General features: G+C 43.6%; 1 protein-coding gene across 2 annotated transcripts in view; it reads left to right on the forward strand.

The window, feature by feature from the left end:
* DOK5 (docking protein 5) overlaps positions 1–15,891 on the forward strand; it is a 160,937-nt gene extending 145,046 nt beyond the window's left edge. For both annotated transcript variants that reach the window (XM_045885975.3, XM_064573377.1), the window contains 2 exons: positions 7,980–8,100; positions 15,408–15,891. In XM_045885975.3, coding sequence (XP_045741931.2) covers positions 7,980–8,100; positions 15,408–15,472 — 186 coding nt within the window. In that variant the 3' untranslated portion in view covers positions 15,473–15,891. The remainder of the gene's footprint in view (positions 1–7,979; positions 8,101–15,407) is intronic.
* The last annotated feature ends 7,589 nt before the right edge of the window (positions 15,892–23,480 follow it).

Below are 23,480 nucleotides of genomic sequence, written 5' to 3' on the forward strand. Positions count from 1 at the left end.
GCATGATTGGGCCAAAGGACATAGGACAGTGGTTCTCAAAGTGTGGTCTGTGGACCAGTAAGATAGAACCATCTGGAGACTTGGTAGAAATGCAAATTCCTGGTGGGTGGAGCCCAGGAATCTGCATTTGAATGAACCCTCCAGATGATTCTTCTGCTTGCTAAGGTTGGAGAACAGTTGACCCAGGGTCTGGAAAGTGTAGGTAAGGCCTATTTTCAAATATTCTTTTCACTGGAGAATAAGTAGGCAGAAGATGAAGGCATAGTTCAGGAAGCCCAATGGAGAATGTCAGTGAACAGGGAGGGTGGTGTTACCAAAGCTGAGCGGTGAGTGGAATAAAGGAGACATTGAGATGCCGACTTTTTTTGGAACACAGTTTTACTATTTCTCTCTTGAATTGTCCCTCTGACTCAACTTTGCCCACATTTTGTGCTTAAAATATCTGTAGAAAATAAGTTGGTTTATATATACCTAAACTGAGGATACTCTCAGAACTGCATGAGCTCTGGAAGTCTGTCAGGTTGAGCAGACATCCTGGCAGAGAGGAGGCTCTGACTCACAGCTGAATCTCATTGTCAAAACTGTGTCCTGGTTCCGTCACTTCAGGACCCAGGTGGAGGAGATGGAAAATTACGATCTGATTTGCATATGCAGAGTTGCTCTTGCCACACTGCCGCGGTAGTTACTTGAAGGAGCAACCTGTGCAAGTTTAAGAGCCTGAGGAGGAGGGAGTGAGTTCTTGAAGTACTAACCTGCTGTTGTGATGATGTGTGCCTGTTTCTGAATGGGTCCAGACCGATGTCACAGACACAGCATATGGTATTCATGATCCACCATAGCAGCAGACAGCTACATCCTGTCGTGCTGTTCAATTTCGACAAACACAATGCTCTGCCGTAAAATAGTTGGACTCCAGAGAAGGACAATATGGTGGTGTATTTTGGCTGAGACTCACCACTGCTCTGTACTCCTGTTCTCCCACTCATAAAAGAAGTGCTTAAGCAACAGGTGTCAGCCAGACCAAATGAAGAATACAGACACCAAAAATGTGATTGGTGGTGAGGAGGGCAGTTTTTTGTTTGTTTGTTTTTCTCACCAAGAAGCTATAAATAGCAGTCATTAGAGTTTTTTCTCTCCCAAGAGGGTTGATATGTTTTGCCCATCATTATGAGAGAAGGGCCTGGGCAATCAGCATTTCCGTCACTGTGAGCCTTGGGAGGTCTTTAAAAGGATCTGTCTTTGTTATTGACAATGATAATGATGGGCGACCATGCTTGGGCCAGGTGTCACTCAAGCTTAAATGTCACTTCCCCCTGGGACTGATTGACCAGAACTCATCACCCACTAACTTATTATATCATGAATTCTTTAATAGTCTGGATAGCACCTACTGCTATCTGATTTTATTTTTCTGAGGACAGCTTACTTAGATATAATTCACATACCATGCCATACACCCTTTAAACTGTACAGTTTGAGCGGTTTCACTATATTCACAGAGTTGTCTCCATCACCACCATCAACTCCAGAATATTTTCAGCACCCCAAAAAGAAACTTGTCTCCTATAGCCATCACCTGCCCAGCCATAGGCAACCACTAATTTACCTTCTCTTTCTCTCTGGATTTACCTCTTCTGGACATTTCGTATAAATGGATTCATACAACATAATGGTCTCTTGCAAATGGCTTCATTCACCTGACATCATGTTTTCAGCTGCATCTATGTGGTAGCAGGTAGCAGGACCTCATTCTTTTGTACCGCAATCTGATTACTTTTTATGCGTTTAGTTTGTCTCATTAAAAGGGAAGTTCTATGAGAAAGGGCACCTTGAGGCTCAGATAAGAGGAGGATGTGTCCCATACCCCATGGTTCTTGTAGAGCACAGCCTAAACTGGAGCATGGTCTCTGACTCTATGGTCAATCTCTCTTCCCAGCAACATAGTGTTTTTGTGCCTTTGAAACCCTATCAGTTACAACCATTGATTGGTTGAGTATTTCCAGCCACGGGGCAGCATCAGTACTCACTTAGCCTGGGTTAGGAAGAGACCTATGTGCATCCCTCTGTTTAGGGAGAAAGTTCAAGTGTTCAAGTACAAGACGGCATTTGTTTGACTTTCATGAAGCCTGTCTTTCTTCCCTGGTGGGATCTCGAGCTAACACTGCTAATAGAATGAATAAATGGGTAGAGTTGAACTCCCCTGCTGCTGGACTGTCCTGGCCAATTGTGCATCTGCATGTAGGCCGATCTTTCCCTGAGGCCTTGCTGCAGCTCATCACTTGAATAGCAAAGTAGGATGGAGCAGAGTCTTATTAGCACATACCCCACAGCCAGTGAAAGCCAAATTAATTTAACCTGGACCTAGAGCTTCCACAGGAATTCAGCCTTGGGCTAACAGTGCTTCTCATTTGCTGGGTTGACTAGGATTGATTTCTGAAAACTATTCCCTGCTACCTGGGCAAAAGTGGGGTTCTTTCATTTGTTCATGCATTCATTCATCCGGTCTGTATTTGTGAAGCTGCTGGAGGCCCTAGTGAGGTGCTGGGGATATGGAGGTAAAATATATACTCACCGTTTTCCAAGAGTTTATGGTCTGGGGTAGAGCTGGGGTAGTCTAGCAACTATCAACAAAACAGTGAGATGATGAGAGTAAGAATGGAGCATGAGGGGCACCTGGGTGGATCCATCTGTTAAGATCAGGTCATGATCTCAGGGTCCTGGGATGGAGCCCCAAGTGGGGCTCCCCACTCAGCAGGGAGTCTGCTTGTCCCTCTGCCCCTTCCCTCCCCCCACTCATGCTTGTGCGTGCACACTCTCTCTCTCCCTCTCTTTCAAATAAATAAAATCTTTAAAATAAATTTTAAAAAAAGAACAGACCTAGAGATATCTGGTAGGAGCACTAGATGTCATTAAGGGAGAAGAGTTGTCAGGAAAATGTTGAGGGGTTCCTGAGCTGACTCCTGAAGGGAAGGTAGGCATCAACCAGGTGAGAAGTGGGGAAATGGGGTGCACACAGACCACACACAGCCTGTCTGTACTCCCTATTTGGCTGGCAAGCCCTTCTTTACCCTTATGGGTTGGATTCACTCACGTGCTCGCAAATGTTTAATAACTGGCTCTCTGAAAAACAGTGCGTGCGTGTGTACACAGAGTTGGGAAATGACATAGAGAAACACGCTATTTTACAGTGTTTCTACCAGGTAGATGTAACCGACTCAAATAATTTCAGAGCATAGATGATAGTAAAATACCCAGGAAGTGATGAGTCTTGAGTAATACATCTGTTATGACTTGAATAACATCTATACAATTGCATATGTTATATACACAGTTTATTTAACTGTAAGTTTGTGTAATTTAATTTTTATTGATGGCTGCATTTAACAACCAGCTCAAAAAATGCCTGAAATGTAATACTTGGCTTTTGCAAGCTGGTTCGAGCCAGCTCTCTCACATCATTGACTGGATTCATTCTCTCCCTCGGCAAGAGTGTGCCGAGCATCTACTGTTTACCAGGCACTGTTCTGAGAGCTGAGACTACCTCAGTGAACAAAACAAAGAACACAATTCCCTTCTGGTTCTAAAATTCTGATTTTTAATCACTGATCTTTCCAACCAGCCTTGAGCCTCCATGTTCCCTTTACTGTCTCCAAGCCTTGTCTTGCACTGACCACAGTCCGGGCTCCCTGGGTGTATCATTCCCAGAGCCGCAAGTGCGCATACATCCAGGCATCTCAAGAGTCTAACATTCAGAAGCAGCAGCTAAGGACATCTAGTCTGACCTCAGACATCCTGCAGCCCTCCTGCGGACCGGAGGTAGTCTGAGAGATGTACTAAGATGCGGAGCTACCAGAACCTCTGTGACCCCGGGGGAGACGGCTGGGGATTAATCTGTGTTCCTACCTGATTGCTATGTTCCTTTGTCACTCCTCCTGCTCAGATTGTGATGCCCTTTTCCTGTCATCCCAGGGCACCCAGATTTCCTGTGCTTTGCCCTTACTGTATTGTCTTAGACACAAGCTCTTTGAGGTTATAGACTGTGCCTCAAAATCAACAAGTATTTGATGATAAGCTGAAGAAATGTTCTTTCCATTTATTTGTTCAGATGGCCAAACCTTGTAAGTTTATCATCTCTGGAAAAATCAAACTTAGCATGTTTATGTGCACGTGTAAAGACTGCTCCCCACTTGGCCGCCATGGTTTTAGGAGGCAATCTGAATGTGACCTTGAACTTGAACAAACGTGGAGAACAAATAGGTGCTGGTCAGTAGGTTCTGAGAGATGGAGTTCAGGTCCTGGGACGAAGGGGCCAGCTAACACCTTGCTGTGAACTCGGGTACCGATTTTTTGGCTTCTTAACATAGGCAACTGGGCTGGATATTCCCGTAGTTTGGTGTTCCATGACTGTATTAAACTTTCCTAATAGTCGCAGGATGCAAAATGGATGGTTTGGATAATTTTTTTTTTTTTTAATATATATAGAGTTCAAAGATACCTATTTAATGAAAAGGTGGGAACAAGACTATCAGATATGGTAGACAGTTCTACTTAAAACACCATTTCCGTATTCACATTGAGTTGAGATGCATTTGATAAATTGGAGAATGATTTATTCTAATATCAAAGTGCGTTGGTGCAAAAAACAAACAAACAAACAAACAAACAAAAAAAACAACCCACTTTTCTTTTTCCTAGGCAAGGGAAGCCCAGAATAGTAGGAGTAGAATTATAACCTTTAGCAGGAAAGGGAAAAGCCCTCAGTAAACTACTGCACAGCAGAGCCTCTTCCAGCTAGAGTTTAAGAAGATAAGAAATTGGCAGAGGCACCAAAGGCTCTACCCGGAGAGGTGCATCCCCACCTTGTACAGCTCTGGACCAGCTCTTGTTCACGGGGCTACACAGCCAGCAGGGCACACCCTTGGGGAAGAGCCTACGCTCCATCTGCATAGCCTGGACTTCTGAAGACAGCATTTCTAACCAAATGTTTTCCTGTGTGTGTGTTTTTTTAAAGAACCCTTGCAAAACCTCCAGCCTCTAAGCCTCCAAGCTGCCTCTCAGAGGAGCGATTCCTTTGCTTAGAAAGCAGCATACGTTTTGAGGGGTCGTCCCATAAGCCGATTTTCCCAAAAGAATTGCAGATGGGGAGGTTTTTCAGAAATGTCCATGTCTCGTTATAGCAGAAATAGCTGTACTTCAAACGTTTATGGTTTGGGGTCATCTATTCTTTTACTCCTTAATGTGAAATTACTATGATTTTTATAAACGAGAAAAACCAAACTATATAAAAGTGTGTAAGGTTAAAAAAGAAAAAGGAGGAAGAATGCAACCTTTCTCTCCATGTACTCAAGATGACCTAATTTTAAATCCTCCGAAAATGTAGTGTTACTTTGTATTTCCAGCTGTGGTGTCAGTGAGCATCCATTCATGTCCCCTGCACTGGGTGTTGAGACTAAGACTCAGAGTGCCTTGCAGCAATAAAGAATGAGGGTGGAAACTTCCCTGATAGGTATCTCACCAAATGACTTCTCACCCTTAAAGTATTGCATTGTTAAATAAGACTTTTTTTTTTTTTTTCATTATTTTTCTCTGGAGACAATTAAGATGCCCCTTTTTTCATGAACTGCGGTAATCTTCCAAAGGGTTGAGGAAGAAAGAGAGAGCCAGGCTGTGTAATGTTCTCCATGAAACATGATGTTGGTGTTATTGCATTCTTGTTCCTAAATAAGCTTTCTAAAAATACAGTCAAATCATGCTGGCCTGCAGAACTACATTCACGGTACTGCAGTGAATAAGTTGAAGGGACGGCTATTTCCCAAATGTTTCTTTATATTAAATTTTTTATTGTATTAAATAGAATATCTTTTTATTAAGAAAATCCAATAATCAGGACCTTGGAAATCCAGTTCTTTTCCTTTATTTATTTATTTATTTATTTGTTTGTTTGTTTGTTTGTTTGTTTTTGTGTTCCATGTAAATGAGGTTGAATGTCACCGGAAGTCACTGGTAAATAGGTTTCTGCTTCTTTGTTTTTGTTTTTTGCTCTTAAGCTTTGAGACTTTCATGTGTACAGAAATAGAGAGACAGAACTTTTCTACTAGCTTTGTGCTCGGCTCTTTGCCCTTTTGATCCGACAGGACATGTTTGGGGAAGAAAATGTCCCTATGAAACCTAGTACTAATTCTACCTGGGAACACATTCTGGTAATTGTCCTATTGTGATAGGATGGAGAATTCAATCCATCGCATATAAATGCAACACATGTAAGTTAAATTATCTTTGGAATAAATGGCTCTAATCTTTTTTTCAAGTTCAATCTCATCAACTAGAATGAGTTTTGGTCACTGGGGTATGAAGCCTCCTATTATTTCAGCTTCACTGAATGAATGGACAGATATTAGGCCTGGATCTACCATACTGATGAGGTGTGTAGAATGGAGAGTTTGAGTTTTCTTTAAAAAAAAAAATCTCTAAATGGGCCTTGCAATTCATAATAATAATAATTATATCCCTCATTTTTTTCCTGTACCTAGTTTGTGCTAGACAGGTGCTGAGCAGGTACTGAACTCTAATACAACCCAAGTGGGCAGGCATTTAATGTCACTGCTTCTCATACAACCAATTAAAATGACATTCCACTAGATACAGTGGTCTGCAACTCACCATTTCCCTAACAATACAATATATAAATGTTTCCTTTTTCATTGACGTGAATCTAACTTCCTCTGGTTTGCAGTTGCCAAGTATGTCCTAGTGTCTCAGTGCAAATAACCAGGTCCTCAGCAGTAGAGACTCAAGCTGCCTCTGGTTGGTTTGCGATGCTTGCAAACTATGTCCCACTGCATAAGCTTGTGCAGATCTGTGTATTTCTGGGCACATTTGTAAAACTGAGGTTCGTTATTTGATATTCAGACAACTCCGGGAAATCAAACATTGCAAGTAGTCACTTCTCCTGTTAATGTGTAATAAAACTAAGCCATGATTGCATTTAGATGGGGCTGAGATGAGAGGGGGGCGGGGAGGGCTGCCTCACATCACACTCATGCTCTTCCAGCTGTGTTGTCCCTGTGTACCTGTCCTTCTACTCAACTCCTACCCATCCTACGAGGCCACCTTCTCTCTGAAACGTCCCTTGTAAAGCCGGTTCCGCCAGTGTGTCAGACAGGCCACAGACGACTCCCCAGGACCCGGGCCCAAGAGCCCTGGCTTCCCCTTCCCTCCATCAGTATCTGGAACAAGGATCAGGCGCTTGGAAGAGCAGACAGTGTTTTGTTCTGATGCTAGTGACAGAATACCCAATTCAAATCAGCTTGAACTGAAAAGAGATAATTGGCTCATATAATTGAGAAGTCCAGGGCCAGTTTCCAGGTTTAGGTGGGATCCAAGGTCACCCCCTTTTCTTGGCTGTCTTCCTCGGAATCAGTTCATTGACTGGCAGGCTCTCCCTTCGTTGTTCCAAGGCAGGCTCCTGTTCATCTCCTGTCCCCAGCAGCCCCACAAGGAAGCCCATTCATTCAACGCAACGTGTATTTATTGTGCGCCTACCACGTGCCAGGAAATATTCTGGACCTGGGGGAGAGAGCAGTGAACCACGCAGGCAAAAACCCTTGGCTTACCTCTGTTGATTTTCTCTTCCACAAAAGTTCTAATAACTGTTCCCAGGGGTTGTGTCTTACTGGCCTGACTTGGGTCACCAACCATCCCTAGAATCACTGGTGAGGTCAGCGCCCTGTAACCGGATGGATTGGGCTGAGCTGGGGGGAGGTTCTCCAGAGGAAAGTGGACACACTGTTGCCAGCAGGGGGAAGAACGGATGCTGCTAACTAAGCAAAAACAATAGCTGGCCCCGTGGCTCGGCGGGGAAATGCCCATCGATTTGCCCACCAGCTGCTCTCAGGTTCTGACTCCCAGTGCCCCAGTTCTCAGTCAAGTCTTTTCCAGCCCCAGGGTCGCTGACACACTCCTTTCTTCCCTTTGTGCAGCTCCAGATGAAGATGAGCGAGCGGGCCGCCTCCCTGAGCACCATGGTGCCCCTGCCCCGTAGTGCCTACTGGCAGCACATCACACGACAGCACAGCGCTGGACAGCTCTGCCACCTGCAAGGTAAGCGCGGGGCCAGGTGCCCGGGCAGTGCGCCTGGCAGCCCTGTGGTGGGGGAGCACAGCCAGCCTGGCTGTCCCCTTTCCCCCGGGGCCAGGGCCCCCATCGAGGCCGCACTCCGGGGCACGTCCTCGATCACAGCGTCCTGGGGAAATAGTTTAACATGCAGATTCTTCTGGAAGTGGCTGAGCAAACCACCTTGATCAAACACCTGCACAGGGTGTGCGCAAGAGGGGTGGGGTCCACGCGGTGAGAAAACAGGCTAGTAGTGCAGCATCAGCATCACTTGGGAACTTGCTAGAAGGCAAATGTTCAGGCCCCTTCGGGGATCCTGAAAGTTCCAGCATCAGGCACTCTGGGGTTGGGGCCCAGCCATCTGTGTGTTCATCTAGCCCTCCAAGTGATTCTCGCGAATGCCCAAGCTTAGGAGCCATGTGCTGTTGGAAAGGGATGCCCTGGGCAGGGCCCTGGGTTCTGGTTCTGCGGGGACTCTAAGCAAACCCTAGGAGGCCTGTCTTCCAGAAAAGTGGGCTCAGAAGCGGGATACAGAAGGGCCCATGGTGGGGACAGCAGGAATAATTGGAAAAAAATTTTAAACATTTTCTTATCTTCTCAAATGCAGTTTTTATGGTTTACAGTATGCAAGAATAGCTTGTGCATATGTAACTTATAAAAAATAAATAGGCCTCTGGGGGGGACCCCTGCTGAAGAACTTTGCACGATCAGCTGGAAGACGCCAGAACTTTGAAGGGCATGCGCGAGACGGCACCTAGTTCACATGCAGTAATCTGTCAAATAAATGAATCTGAGAACAAATGAAGGGCCACAGAGGTGGCCGTAAATAGCACTGACTGTTCGCTAGTCACTGAGCCTTTTCAGCCCTTCCTGGTGGCCATTTCTCCCCCAGAGAGCTTTTCCCGTTCTTTCTTCCTGGAAGCCTGGGCCTCTCCCCCCATCCTAGGTCACTCTTTTTCATCTCTAGGTCTTACCTCCCGACTCCAAGGTAGCCCTCCCGGACTCCCGTATAACTGGCGTGGGATCTTGACTATATGTGCTCCCAAGACGAGGGTGCTGACCCCCCTCTTTAGAGTCCTTATCCCAGTGCTCACATCATGTTGAATTGTGTGGCTAGTGGACTCGTCTTCCAGGAAGCAGTAAAGCCAAGGAGAGCTGGGTCTTTTGTCCTCATCATTTTATCCCCCCAGTGCCTTGACGCAGTGGCTATCCTGAGTATTTGTTGAACGAATGTGTACTGAGGGTACTTACATTCTAGTCTTTGTGACTGTAAGTTCTGCTCCCCAGCAGAGAACATGGCACAGTGTGGATGCTCAGAAAATATATCCTGAGTGCCCGTGTGAGTGAACAAGCTTACTTCCCAGGACATACCCACAGAGAGAGAGAGAGAGAGTTGGGTTAGATCAGGTTGTCCCGAAGACCATTTGTTCCCTAGCATGTTCACAAATTTTTGCAATATTCGAATTACATTATCAGCATTTTTCTCATATGCATACCCTCTGTACTATTATTCAATTTTACACGGTCTCGTCTCCTTAAATAAATTCCTTTTTGTAAAGAAAATTGTATGCCACTGCCTTTATACTATTATAGCAGCTGGCGGTGGTTTTTTTTTAAGATTTTATTTATTTATTTGAGAGAGAGAATGAGATAGAGCATGAGGGGGGCAGGGGCAGAGGGAGAAGCAGACTCCCTGCTGAGCCAGGGACTCCAGGATCATGACCTGAGCCAAAGGCACTCGCTTAACCAGCTGAGCCACCCAGGAGCCCAGCAACTGGCTGTGTTTTTTAATATACAATAAGATAAATAGCAGTTATTTTTATTTATTTTTAAAAAATTTTTATTATGTTAATCACCATACATTACATCATTAGTTTTCGATGCAGTGTTCCATGATTCGTTGTTTGCATATAACACCCAGTGCTCCATGCAGAACGTGCCCTCTTTAATACCCATCACTGGGCTAACCCATCCCCCCACTCCCCTCCCCTCTAGAACCCTCAGTTTGTTTTTCAGAGTCCATCGTCTCTCATGGTTCGTCTCCCCCTCCGATTTCCCCCCCTTCAGATAAATAGTAATTATTGAAAGTTTAAAGAAGTATGAATAACATAAATTCACACAAAGCTATTAAATTGCTTTGTAACTTGACTTTTTACACTTAACCAAGATGATCTTTACCAAGAAAGTTTGTCATTTTAGATTCTGCATGTCGGGCCTGCAAAGAAAAGTTGGGAACCAAAGTGATGTAGGCTTCATAGGGAGGAAATTGATAAGTGACCTTAATTCCTGAGATACTGAGTGGTAATTTGAGAAGTCGGTTTGCATCAAAGGTGATGTATGGTGGGATTTCCCTAGAATAGCATGTTTGCAAAGATGCACTGACAGTGGGATAACCTGAACACTTAGGATATGTTGCAGTTTTAGAATTTATTAGTGAATATCCCAGAGCTTAAGAAAAGCTTAAGAAAAGATGCCATATGAAGAGCATACTAACCTTCCTCTCCTTAACTTATCAAACTATCCTTAACCCAAATGAGCAGACATTCATCAGCAATGACAAAGCCTGAGGGTCTTATCAGGACCCTAATGGTATAATAATACTTTACAAAATCTTTTGGAGTTTCAAAAAACATCTTTTTAGGTATAAAGAGGATGTTGTGGATACTGTTACACTCTGTTTGTATGCTCCCAAGGTATATAAGACTGTTCTGACAACATCTACATCTGGTTACTATGAAGGAAACAGCTCTATTTCCACAGCATACAGACACATTTTTTCAAGAACAACAACAAAATTTGCAAATTCACCTGCACGCAAAAAGCCCATATTAAGGGTGGAAGGCCATACACAGCTCACAGGTCTGGGATGATTGTCAAAGACTAGTAATCCCCTAATTCCAAAGTAATAGGAGTGATAATGGTACCTCTAGAAGTAGAGAAGAGCTATACACAGCATAACAGCAAAGAAAGAAATTCCCATTCTTTGAGAAGTTCCCATTATTTCCTTTTATCAACACTAGCATGTCACAAATCAACTCATCAGAATTAAACTTGGGTTTATTCCCTTTATTGTTTTTATTATTAATTATCCCTACAATCTATCACTCAAAAATAATGAGAGATTACTGTAAAATCAGGTTTGGGTTTCTTGGTATAGATTTTTCAAGTGATCACAGACATAGGAGTCCCGGAACAGTAATTCGAGGATAGTGATTTCTTAATTTCTAGTGAGATTAATGGCCACCACAATGCGAATGAATACCACAGATTTCCTGCAGAGCTGATGGATTCTCAAGCTTTGTATTGATACTCTATAAGGTTTTGAAGATGATTGTGTTCTAGGTTTTGAAGGTGATAATTAAAGCTTCTCTTGGTTGCTCTTTGTCACATTATGATGTTCATTGAACATGAATTTCCGTTTGAGTTCTTACAGTTTTTCCCTGTTTGGCACACGGATAATACTTGCTGAATACTCTAATATCTTAGAGTATCTGTATGCATGAAAATGGCATGATAATTGTTTCAGAGTTATTTTTTGCTTTATGTTTTGGTACCAGTTACTCCATCAGATTATTTGCTTCTACATACTTTTGTTCCCTGTGTTGGTGAATGTGTTTAATTTTTATATTTAATTTGTACCAATGTTTACGGAGAGATTTCTTCACCTACATGTTCTGCGTTGATTTGTCTACATTTGTTTTATCTTGTGGATCGCTTTTGAGTCACCAGTATTCATTGAGATACAGGGCCAATATGTGGTCTATGTGTCGTATGGGACTCAATTTACCAGTAATTTGTTACCTTAAGAAAAAAAAAAAAAGTTCTCAGACTACCTAAAATTATCTTGTTTATTAGAGGTGGTCACTTACATGACAAATAGGATCAGTTCGTGTGTTGATCTGCATATGCGACCTGTCTTCCTCCTTCCCCTCCCCCCACCCCCAGAATAAAGTTGAAACTGGAAGAAAATGAATGACATCATTGCCTGTGTGTGCCATACATTGAGGTTACATGGCCCATGATGTCTTCTTGTTTGATGGTGTTTGTGCGTTGTGACTCCTCTGGCCAGCTCATTTGCCTGGGGGGTATTTCAGGATGACTTTTCCAGATGACAGATCTGGAAGCTAATCTTGGAAAACATATAGACCCTTACAGGGACATTGGTCCATCTGGTTGGAGAACAGGTCAATTCCTCTCCAAATTCAGTCCTACAGAGCCACCTCCTGGTTGGTTTTGGAATTATTCTCTTATTATTCCTGTCGGTGGTGGGCAAGAGGGGCTGGCTTTGACACAGCCTGGTGGGTGAAGACAGATTTAATCCACCATCACTGCCTCTCCTGCCCCATTTCCAGTTTTCATATCGAAATGCCTTTGAGGGTTGAGCATATACAAAATCAACACGTGAAAGAGGTTTATCATGAATCCTGGAGGAAATTCATGAAAGAGAAGCGTTTATCAAGTTGAACACTGTATTCACAGGGTTCTTTCAGGAATGCATCGCCTAAAATAACCACAGAGCGGTGGGTTCCCAAGTGTGTTCCGTGGAGTATTAGCCTCAGTAGATATGGTTCTTTCCCAAAACAGTACTGTAGTCCAGTAAGTTTGGGGGAAATGCTCCATGTTACGTTAAATTCTCCTTTTGGAGTTTGAGAATGCCAATCACTGTCCTGCCATAAAGAATCTGTTTAATTTTGTTTAAACTAGACTCTGCAAATTTATTTGCACATGAAACCTGTTCGCTCCTTTTTTAATGTAAATAAACATGAACAGACCACTAGTGAAGTGCTAGATTTGTTCCTCACAAGGCAGACAAAACATACTGAATGAGTATCTTTTATGAAGATAGCCTTTCTTAAAGACCTGCTTGGGGGCGGTAGGAGACAGCAGGTGTGTCCCTCTTCAGTGGGGGCCCTTCTTAAACTCTGTCACTTCCTTTCAAAGTTATCCTCTTAGGAATCTTTCTTTTACTTCAAAGGTGCTCCATTGCTTAATAGTTCCAGAATCCTTCTAATGGAATTGCCTTGGAAGACAGTGTCCCTTGTTTATAAACAAGAAGAAAATAGGTATCATTTATCAGATTTGACTTTAGATAATTTTAGGAAATCAGAGATTGGCACCAGATGTTTGTGTCACCATCTTCCTGATATCCTTCACGTTGCCGTATATGGTTCTCCTGACAACACTTGGAGTTGGAAAAAGCAGGACTGTGTTCTCCATTTCCATGAAGGCAGAACCTGAGATGCTTGGAGGTCAAGTACCTGCTCAAGATCACATGGCTAGTGGGTGGAGGGACTAGCGTTAAAACTCCTTTCTTTTATCGTATGTTCTTACCCGTGAGAAGAAATTCTGCCACCATGGGTGTCTCAAAGGCACATACCATAGAAAGGAAAGAGCTCTTCCAGAGGAAAGAGCTCATGCAATTTTCATGTTTATTTTAACGATGGTAGATTCCTAGAAGCAAGCGGCTACTTCAGAGACATCAACACTGGTTTTTCAATATTAATTCTAACACAGTCACATATGTGGTGTGTGCATCAGTTAAGAGAGAATAGATTAAGATTTGAGCAAATGTGAAAGGGTAACAAATAAATGAAAGTCTCAAGCTCTCATGTCTATCAGGATCAGGGAGGATGTGCAAACAGTGAGACAGGGCACGGATGGGCGTGGTGGGGTCCCTGGTGAATCCCAGGAACCCTGGGGCAGAAGAAGGGACAAGAGAACAGGGAAATAGACACCTTTATGGAAGTTTGAAGTTAACTATTGACCATCAATTCCAAATGCTTTATGACCTGTGCAGGCCGGAGAAGAAGTCTGGGCCGAGATAGGGTCTACGGGCTGGTCCCAGCTCATGACCTTTGTGTGACCTGCAAAAATATGGGGCAGGTGATTCTATCCATTTCCTGGCTTTAAGCTAAAAATAGCACTGAAACCAAACCAGAAAGATTTGTTAGCCAGCATGATGATCGAGGCTGCAGGGGCTTCCATTCTGATGTGACCCCAAGTGAATACTATCAGTCACTTTTCTCACATACTTTTACAATCTAAGCAGTGATAAATGAAAGTTCAGGAAGGGCTTTGTTCTTGACCGAAGATTTGGGTTTTGCATCCATGCCGTTTGCACACTTGTCTGCTTCCTGTGGGAACTTTTATCAAACTGTAATAAAGATGTATGGGGTATTTACCTGAAGTCCTCAAACTCATTAAGTAATCTCTACACCCAACACGGGGCTCAAACCCAACCTCCTAACCATTTTGAACACAGATTGTATTTTGTTTCCACTGCACACATATTCATACCCACACACTGTAACACAGAGACAGTGTTAATGGGTTTAAATACTACTGCCAGCAGGTGGCAGTAAAACCTCTTGTTTGTATAAAATCAAGCGCTCTGTTTGCGGGGATCGGCCAACCAGGGACTGCCGGCCAAAGACAGTCCACTGTCTTGTTTTTGTGAACAAAGTTTTGCTGGAGCATCCATGCCCATTCGTCATGTATGCACTGTGGTTGCTTTTATGCTGCGGGCAGCAGAGTTGAGTGGTTGCAGTGAGACCGTATGGTCTGCAAAATCTAAGATACTTAGTATCTGACCCTTTATAGATGAAGTTTGCCAACCCCTGTCTTATCTCACAGAGGCTGCTGACATGGGCCCTCTGTGTTGCCTTCCTGACTTCTTCACTTATCTTGGTTTGGAGTCCAAGCCTGAAATTGATAAAGCCTAAGGAGTCCTTACAACAAAATTTCCTAAGTATAAATATAATATTGGCAATTTTTTTTTTAAGATTTTACTTATTTATTTGTCAGAGAGAGAACGAGAGCACAAGCAGGGAGGGAGAAGCAGGCTCCCCGCCGAGCAGGAAGCCCAACGTGGGGCTCGATCCCAGGAGTCTGGGATCGTGACCTGAGCCGAAGGCAGACACCCAACCATATGAGCTACCCAGGCGTCCCAGTATTGCCTTATTTCTAGTCCGGTTTCCAAAGAGTGTCCTAGACAAAAGTTTTCATAGTCCTATGATTCCTTCTCATTTCCCTTCAATATCCTGAACAAGGAGTTGATGAAGATAAAAAATTGAGGAAAGTAACCGCTAGTAGTCTGATCATAGCTCAGTACAAAGACCACGTGCAAATGAGATGTTAATCATGTAGTCTCTCCTGACTCTTACTTGAGCGCCCTCGGAAAAAAAATCTGATGTTGTATGTTACTTATTTCTCTGCTATAGAAACCTGTTGCTAGCTAATTTGATCGCGTGCTTTCTTGAAATATAACCGCCGGTTTTAAATTCTTTTCGGAAAAGATGTCACCAGCCCTCTGAAGCTTCATCGGACAGAGACTTTTCCTGCCTACCGATCGGAGCACTGACAGGAGCTGCCGAGAATCGAGAATCGTTGTGTGACACACTCGTGATGTGTTGGCCACCGCAGATCCACCAGGAGGCCACAGGATGACAGCGAGGGGAGCCACGATGGAAAGAGGCGGGAAGTCCTGGCTAATTGTGTTGGTCATTGGGAAATTGCAATGCAATACTTGTCTTTTTCTTTCTTTTTTCTTTTTTTAAAAAAATCTTAGCGTGATTGAGACATGCTCTATAGATACCGACTTTTTGTTCCCTCTTTTACAGCTGGACAGAAAGGAGTCGATGCCACAGAATGATTTTCTATTGTAGATACTATGTCCCTTGCACTTCTCTGAATCTATCCTTTTGTGGATTCTTGTGATTTTCCTTCTGAGTGTTTCAATTGTACGACAGTCAGTACTGATAATAAAATGGTTCTTCGTTATTTGTTATTCGTTGATACCGTATTCCTCAGTTGTTAATATTATGGTTCTGGTTAACTACGGGAAATTATTTCTTATTACGTAACCAATTAGTTAAATCAGTGCTTTGACTGGCTCTTACCTATTAGGTTAAGAAATAACTTTCAAGGACCCTTTAGTCTTCTTTTCAGGGTTATAGTTTTGCTCTCACACCATCTTCCTCCTACCCCCTATCTTCCTTTTTTTTAAAGCCTTTGTTTTGTTTGGAGTCCCTTCGTAAAACATTTTAAGATAAAAGAGCATTCGGGGCGCCTGGGTGGCTCAGTCGGTTAAGCGACTGCCTTCGGCTCAGATCATGATCCTGGAGTCCCTGGATCGAGTCCCGCATCGGGCTCCCTGCTCAGCGGGGAGTCTGCTTCTCCCTCTGGCCCTCCCCCCTCTCATGCTCTCTCTATCTCATTCTCTCTGTCTCAAATAAATAAATAAAATCTTTAAAAAATATATAAATAAATAAATAAATAAATAAAAGCGCAATTCTTCACCCCTATGTTCTTTGGATTCTGGTGATCTGGTTTTCTCTTCTATCTTCGGTATTTATGAAGGTATGTGACTGTCTTCCTTAGGAGCCATGAGAGGTCTGGCATTGCCCTTGATTTAGTGCGACCATTTATACATTCGCCCACTTACTCATTCAGCTGGTCTGGATGGAGCATTTTTTCTAGTTCCGGACACTGTGCTCAATAGAATCCAGGGATGGAGGGCTAAAGAGACGAAGGCCCTGTCACCTTAAGTGCAGAGGAGTATGGCAGGGAAATCAAGTTGCAATTATAATACAGAGTGACAACCGCTAAATGGGTCCCCAGCGGTCATGTGCCTCTGAAGAGGTGGTCAGTCTATGCCCCAGGCTTTCCGACTGGGATCTGCCAGATGGGAATTCCATCTTGGGAGGTCCTGAAGCTAGAATGGTTATGGCTGCATGGGAAGGAGGGATGGTGTGTGTCTCGGTCACTACCCTCTTGTCAGTAGTATTCCCGGATACAATATAGGGCATCTGGTTAAATTTGATATACGATGATTTAAGTTTTTAGTGTAAATATATCCCAAATATTGCATGAGATATAGATATACTAAAAATTATTTGTTGTATATCTCAGATTGAAATTTGATGGCATGCTCTGTATTTTTCTTTGCTAAATCTGACTGTCCTATTTCCCAGGCTCTAGACCTGTGCCTTACACGTAGCTCATGCTTGAAAAATACGTGATAATTGAATGGATAGATGAATAAACTCTTATCCCGGCGAAAGAATTCTTCCCATAAGGGGAGGCAAGTTAATACTGATTGTGGACTTTCTCAGTGCCAGACACTGAGCTAGGCCCTTCTAAAATTAGTTTTCCCCAGAAAAATCTTTCCTGTATTTTCTAGGAAAAAGTGAGTTTTACTCAGGGCCATAAAAAAGGTTCACTTTCATTTGTGCTCCTTCCCAAAAGTGCATAATTTCTCGAAATGGAGATTGACCAATGAAACCCCAGAGGACCTGCTAAAATCCAGGTCTGCCTAGCGAAAATCCCCATTGGATCTGAGTTAGTTGGGGTTTCCAAGGACACTGTTGGTTAGGATGTGTTTGTCTTGGAGGTGGAAAAAAATCGGGGGGGAGGGGGAAGGAAGATTAAATTCAGCTAAGAATTAGCAGATTAGGGACACAGACATGACACAGCGCTAATGGCTTTGCTGGAATGCTTTTGTGTTCTCTGTGTTCTGTGTAGCTACTTTCCACATTATGTTAGCTCATCCTCCTTCTCCCAGGTGTATTCAGATTCATCTTCTTAAAAATCTGGTTCGCCACAAACATTTGACTATTTCTTCACCATTTATTATCCTAACTCTAGCTGGCTCTTGTTTTTATTTTCTTTCTCTTCTAAAACTGTCTCATAAGAGGTTCTCCCTGGTTCCCGGGGCCTTGGCTGCCAACATGGGGGCTGATGTTGAAGAAAGAGATAAAGGAAATGGAATTAAAGAAATAATTATCATTTTAATGAAGTCAAAATTGCTGAAGCAAGTCTAAAGCTTAATGAGCGTGTAAAGAAATGTCGCTGAATGTAGTAAACTACACATCAGAAGCTCCTTTAGGATTTTTTAAAAAAGAAACATTCGACCAAAAAAGAATTAGAGTCCTACTTGGTTTCCTAATGGTTTTTATTTATTGTCAAGCACCATTCTAAGTGCTTTACCTGTATTACTTAATCTCCACAATGGGTCCACGAGGTAAGTAGAATTCTTGGTTCCATTTTATAGATGGGGAAACTGAGCTTTAAGGAGCCTTAATAATCTAAATCATATGCCCAAGATCTCTTAGCTTTGTTGAAAGGTAAACGGTGACACATTAACGTTTTCAAGTTTATTTGAGCAATAGTCGTTTGAATTGGGCAACGCCAAACCAAAGGTGGCTAGGGGTGCTCTGGGGACAAGATCCCAGACAGGAGCCAGGGGGAGGTTTTTATAGAGACGATGAGGAAGCAAAGCAAAGAAATCATTTGACTGACTCTAGTTTAAGTGGTTGCTTTATTTGGGAAAGTCTCGTGATTGGTTGTGCTTGAGTTTCATATTCTAGGATTCCCATGCATTGACTCTGGCTTGCGTTTTGGTTGGCTTGTGGGGGCTCCTGGCGCCTTAGCCCCACCCCATCCTTGTTTAATTACTTTAACAGCTACTAAAGGGCAGACTCACATTTGAACCCAGGCAGTCTGATTCCTGAGCCTACTATATCGAGCCCTAACACGTGCTGCCTTAGAGAGCAGTACGCTTTTCTTTAACGGGTGAGAATCTAAATATTTTAGGCATATGGTCTCTGTTTCTGCTGTGCAAAAGCAACCATAGATAATACGTGAGCCGATAGGCATGGCTGTGTGCCAGTAGAATTTTATTTACAAAAGCAAGTGGCAGACTGGATTCACCCACCCTGTAGTTGCCAACCCCTACTCTAAATTATAAGAACCTCAAATACTCCCTTTTATTGGTTTCAGGTTTGGGATCGAAACCATGAAAAATTTAAACGCCTTAATCCTGGAGCTTAAATAAAGGGAATAGGGACTTGAACTGATTTTTCTTTGTCTTTTTCTAATCTCTAACCCAGGTGATGACCATGTAATGTAAGAAAAGGGGGAGGTTTTCAAAGCCATGTGGATTTGTACGTGATTCAAACTATATTCTAAAGCAAGCACCCATGCCAACATTGGAAATGAGCTGAATCTGGAGGTTAAGCTACAGAATTCTTCTTTGACATAGTTGTTGTTTCTGCTTTAATTATATACTAAGAAAAGCAACAATTTTTTTGGTGGGAGGTGGGATGGGGGGATTGGTGAATAAAGTATATGTTCTGTGTGTCCCCTTCGCATGCAGGGCCAGTGATATAAAGATCTTTTACTCAGTTTGAGGCCGATTAATGTAGTAGTTATTAAAATGCTTTCTAGGGTGAGACTATTTGGGTTTCTGAAAGTCATTCATTCATTTCCCAAGTATTTATTCAGTATCATCCCTGGGTGTGCCTGGCTGTGTGTGGGAGTTTCCAGGAACTGTGTGGGTCCACTTATATGTGGATTATTTTCCATAAATACAGTACTGTAAATGTATTTTCTCATAATAATTTTCTTAACATTTTCTTTTCTCCAGCTTACTTTATTATAAGACTATAATATATAATACATACAACATGCAAAACATGTGTTAATCAACTGCGTTATTGGAAATCCGACTCCTAGTCAACAGTAGGCTGTTGGTAGTTAAGGTTTTTAAGTTAAGGGGAATCAAGTTATTCTCAGGTTTTCAACTGAGGAGGATTCAGTGTGCCTTACCCTTGTGTTGCTCAAGGGTCACCTGTGTTAACAAAATCTTCTTCCCTCTAGTCCCAGGAAAAAACTACATCCATTCTCAGATTCCCATTAAGACAGCAAACTCAATACTTTCCATTCATACTGAGGTTTTAAGTTCTTTGGGTTAAATATTGGAGGTAAGGCTGCCCATCTTCTGAAGAAAGTCAACAGTTGGCTGATTTCAGAGTAAGCCCATTGGCTCAATCTGTGATAATTCCATTCAGCCAAGGCAGGACCTTGTGATAATCATTTGCCTACAGCTGTGCTGAATAAGATGGAGCCACCCGCATTCTACTCTCTGAGCTTGTAGTTCTCAAATGTTGGCAAAAGATACTGGGGAGCCCGTGGTTCTACATTTCCGATCAGTGTCTCTAGGTAATTCTAGGGCAGGTGGTATAAAATCCCGTCTTAAACCTTGAGGAGATAGAAATGGTGAGATTTGGCCCCTAGAGGCAATCATTAAGGTGTTCTTAACCAGGACATGGCCAGCAAGTCAGCAGGAAGAGCTGGGATGCCAGCAGATGCGGGAATTCGGGCACAGAGGTACAAATGTGATTCTGCATGTGGGCTACCCACAGGATGGGGAGATGTATTGTGATTGTGGCTCTGGAAGTGGGCTCCCACATGGCCTTTTCAGCGCCTTGGGGATATTTTCTTTGTTGCTATAACAACTAATAAGGAGACTTGGTTTGACCTTCTTTGTTTCTCTAAGATGCCTGAAGTGCAAGGTCTTCCCACACTGTTCTTTTTTTTTTAAAGATTTTATTTATTTATTTGACAGAGAGAGACACAGCGAGAGAGGGAACACAAGCAGGGGGAGTGGGAGAGGGAGAAGCAGGCTTCCCGCCGAGCAGGGAGCCCGATGTGGGGTTCGATCCCAGGACCCTGGGATCATGACCTGAGCCGAAGGCAGACGCTTAACGACTGAGCCACCCAGGCGCCCCCACACTGTTCTTTTTTAATAGGAAACCGCCCCCCAAGAGCTACCTGTGAAAGCAAAGCACAGACTGGAGAAGATGAGCAGGGTAAGGAAGGGGCCAGAGTCCAGTTGCTATTGTTGACGACTCAGGGCTGAGCCACTAGCCAGCCGGCCTCCCACCCCTCCTCCTGCCCCAGGTTTCTCCCAACCTTACTGCAACAGCAACTTGCTTTTCTTTAGCCTTTGGTACTGTTGCATTTCCCTCTGCTGAAAAGCAGGAGCTGCTTGAGCGAACTGAAGATGTTGAAGATGGGTAAAGATCAGCGTTTTTGGTCTGAGCTTTGGCAGACCGTGACGGCTCCGCTCTGGGTCTCTGTATTGTTTACATGTTGTTTTATTGGCTTGTTTACATTGGAAACCCTAAGAGGCAAAGAACCAGTTTTAATCATTTGTCTTTTCAGTAGGTAGTTACCCTTTCTAGGCCCAAACAATGTGGCGCACGTGGAAGCCCTCTTTTAGAAACGGTCTGCAAACTGGCCAAAGTCGACCTACATCCTGCCCTTTTTTTTTTTTTTTAAGATTTTATTTATTTGGAGAGGGCATGAGCAGGGGTGGGGAGAGGGAGAAGCAGACTCCCTGCTGAGCAGAGAGCCCGACATAGGGCTTGATCCCAGATCCCAGGACCCTGGTATCATGACCTGAGCCAAAGGCAGACGCTTAACCAACTGAGCCACCCAGGCGCCCCTACTAACTGCTTTTGTAAATAAAGTTTTATTGGCACAGGGCCATGCCTATTGGTTTATGTGTTATCTCTGGCTGCTTTTATGGGACATCTGTAGAGCTGAGTGGTTGTGACAGGGCTGTATGGAAAGGCTTGTTGGGCCCTGCTCTGTATGAGCCCGGCTGTCCCCTGGCTGATGGCTAAGATCCTTGCTACTGCACATGTCTCCCATCTTCGGTGTTACCTGTGAAATGAACGTTCTCCGTGCACGGGAGTGCTCAGCCCTCCTCCATGGCAGAGGTCATTGTTTCTACAGTTCCACTGGCTTAGAAAAATCTTACCTTCCTCCACTCTTGCCAAACTGACCCTTGAGACTTCAACTTATACACCAGGTTGTCGGAGTTCCTTCCTGAGACCCCCAGACCAGACAAAGTCACCAGTCCTAAGTTTTTATGAAGCGTTCATGCATAGCACACATTACTGTTTAGAATGACATTTTCCTGTGGTTATTGGATTGTCTGCCTTTTCCATGCTTCTCAAGCTCCTTAAGAGCAGGTGTTATGTCTGTTTGGCTTAGCTTTGTACTCCCGGTACTAAACAAAATACCCAGTGAATTTAGTGGGTGCTCAATAAATATTCATTTTATAAAGAAATGGAAAGTGAGTCCACAACAGATGCATCATTAAATCACGGTATACGTCATATGGGTTCTACCTCGGATGAGTAGTCTCTCTCTTATAGAGAGGTCCATGCCGGGAAGCTCTAACATTTCTGGAACTTGTGTGTGCTGAACATAATCCTTACATCATCCCTGTGAGGTGACCTCCTGTCCCCCATTTTATGAAGTAGAACCTACAGCACTGAGACTCGAAGCAACTTGCCTCCAGGACAGTGTAACTCCAGTTTCGACACTCTACTTCTACACTTGGGTTTCCCAGACTGTATGCTAAGGTGCCCTGGGGTGCCGCAATGAACTCACAGGGGTGCTGTGCATATACTGAGTTTTTGCAGGAGACAGTGGTACTCAACATGTATTGGGCCCTTGGGAACTGCTGGCTAGAGGCTGTTCAATTTCCACATTAGATCACACTAAATTCACTTCTGTGATGCCCTTTTTGGGAAGCTGGGTTTTGGGAACTTGCTCTGATAAAAAGCAGAAGTACTTTAGCAAGGGATTAAGTCGGACACTGCACAATATAAAGATGACCAGTAAAACTCATGCTAATAACTTAGAATTTTCATTTTTCCTACGATGACCTAATAGCAAGTGAGAAACATGGTGATGAGTAGGGGAGAGCTTGGCATTTCATGACATTTCATATTCCTTAACCGGCACTTCTGCTTTTTCCACGAGGAGCTCTGCATTTTTGTTGGTCTCACAGATTCTGTGGCCAGTCCCGTGCAGAAGGTGCTCCTCGAAGGAAGGGCGAGGTGAGCAGGACAGCGGATTATGTTTGGGTGTCTTTCTGGGCCTCTCTCCTGCTTCCACACGAGCCTCCCACCCAGAACTGGTGCTCACCTTTTAAGCTTCCAGTCCAGTCATTTGATAATTGACCTCTATTGAAGACATGGGGCACAGTTCCTATTTTGAGCGAATGCCCCAAGCCAGTCACAGTGACTGCACCTCGCTAAATACTGTAGAATTATTTTCCTCATCACTGAATTCCTTTTAAAGTTGTACCTTCATAACAAAGAAAGAGAATCATTTGGTTATCAAAGGAAGCCAGCCCCCAAATTTACTTTCCTTTAGCTGTCATGCAAATCGTGAGCCAGAGGCCCAGCAGGATGGCTTTGAAGATAAAGATCACAGTGCAGTCCTAGAAAGGTTTCAATAGGGTTTCTGATGATCCTGTGATTTACTTGGAGAAGGAAGAAAAGAGCAGAGAACAATAGGAAGAACGGGCTCTGAAGTTATAAAAGCCCAATATCTAATTCTGGTCCTTTCGTTGCCTGGGGGAAATGTCAGTTAACAGTGAAAGGGTCAGACAGGGCTTGACCAGGATTTCCTCAAGTGCATTCCAGGAGATGCCAATGCAGGTTGCGGGGGGGGGGGGGGGGGGGGGGGGGGGAGGGCGGGAGGAGGGCAGTTTTGTCCTTAAGTGA

This window comes from Mirounga angustirostris, unplaced genomic scaffold (genome assembly GCF_029215605.1).
Source record: "Mirounga angustirostris isolate CCGP_5_RB_7025 unplaced genomic scaffold, mMirAng1.0.hap1 SCAF_10, whole genome shotgun sequence".
Taxonomy (NCBI): domain Eukaryota; kingdom Metazoa; phylum Chordata; class Mammalia; order Carnivora; family Phocidae; genus Mirounga; species Mirounga angustirostris.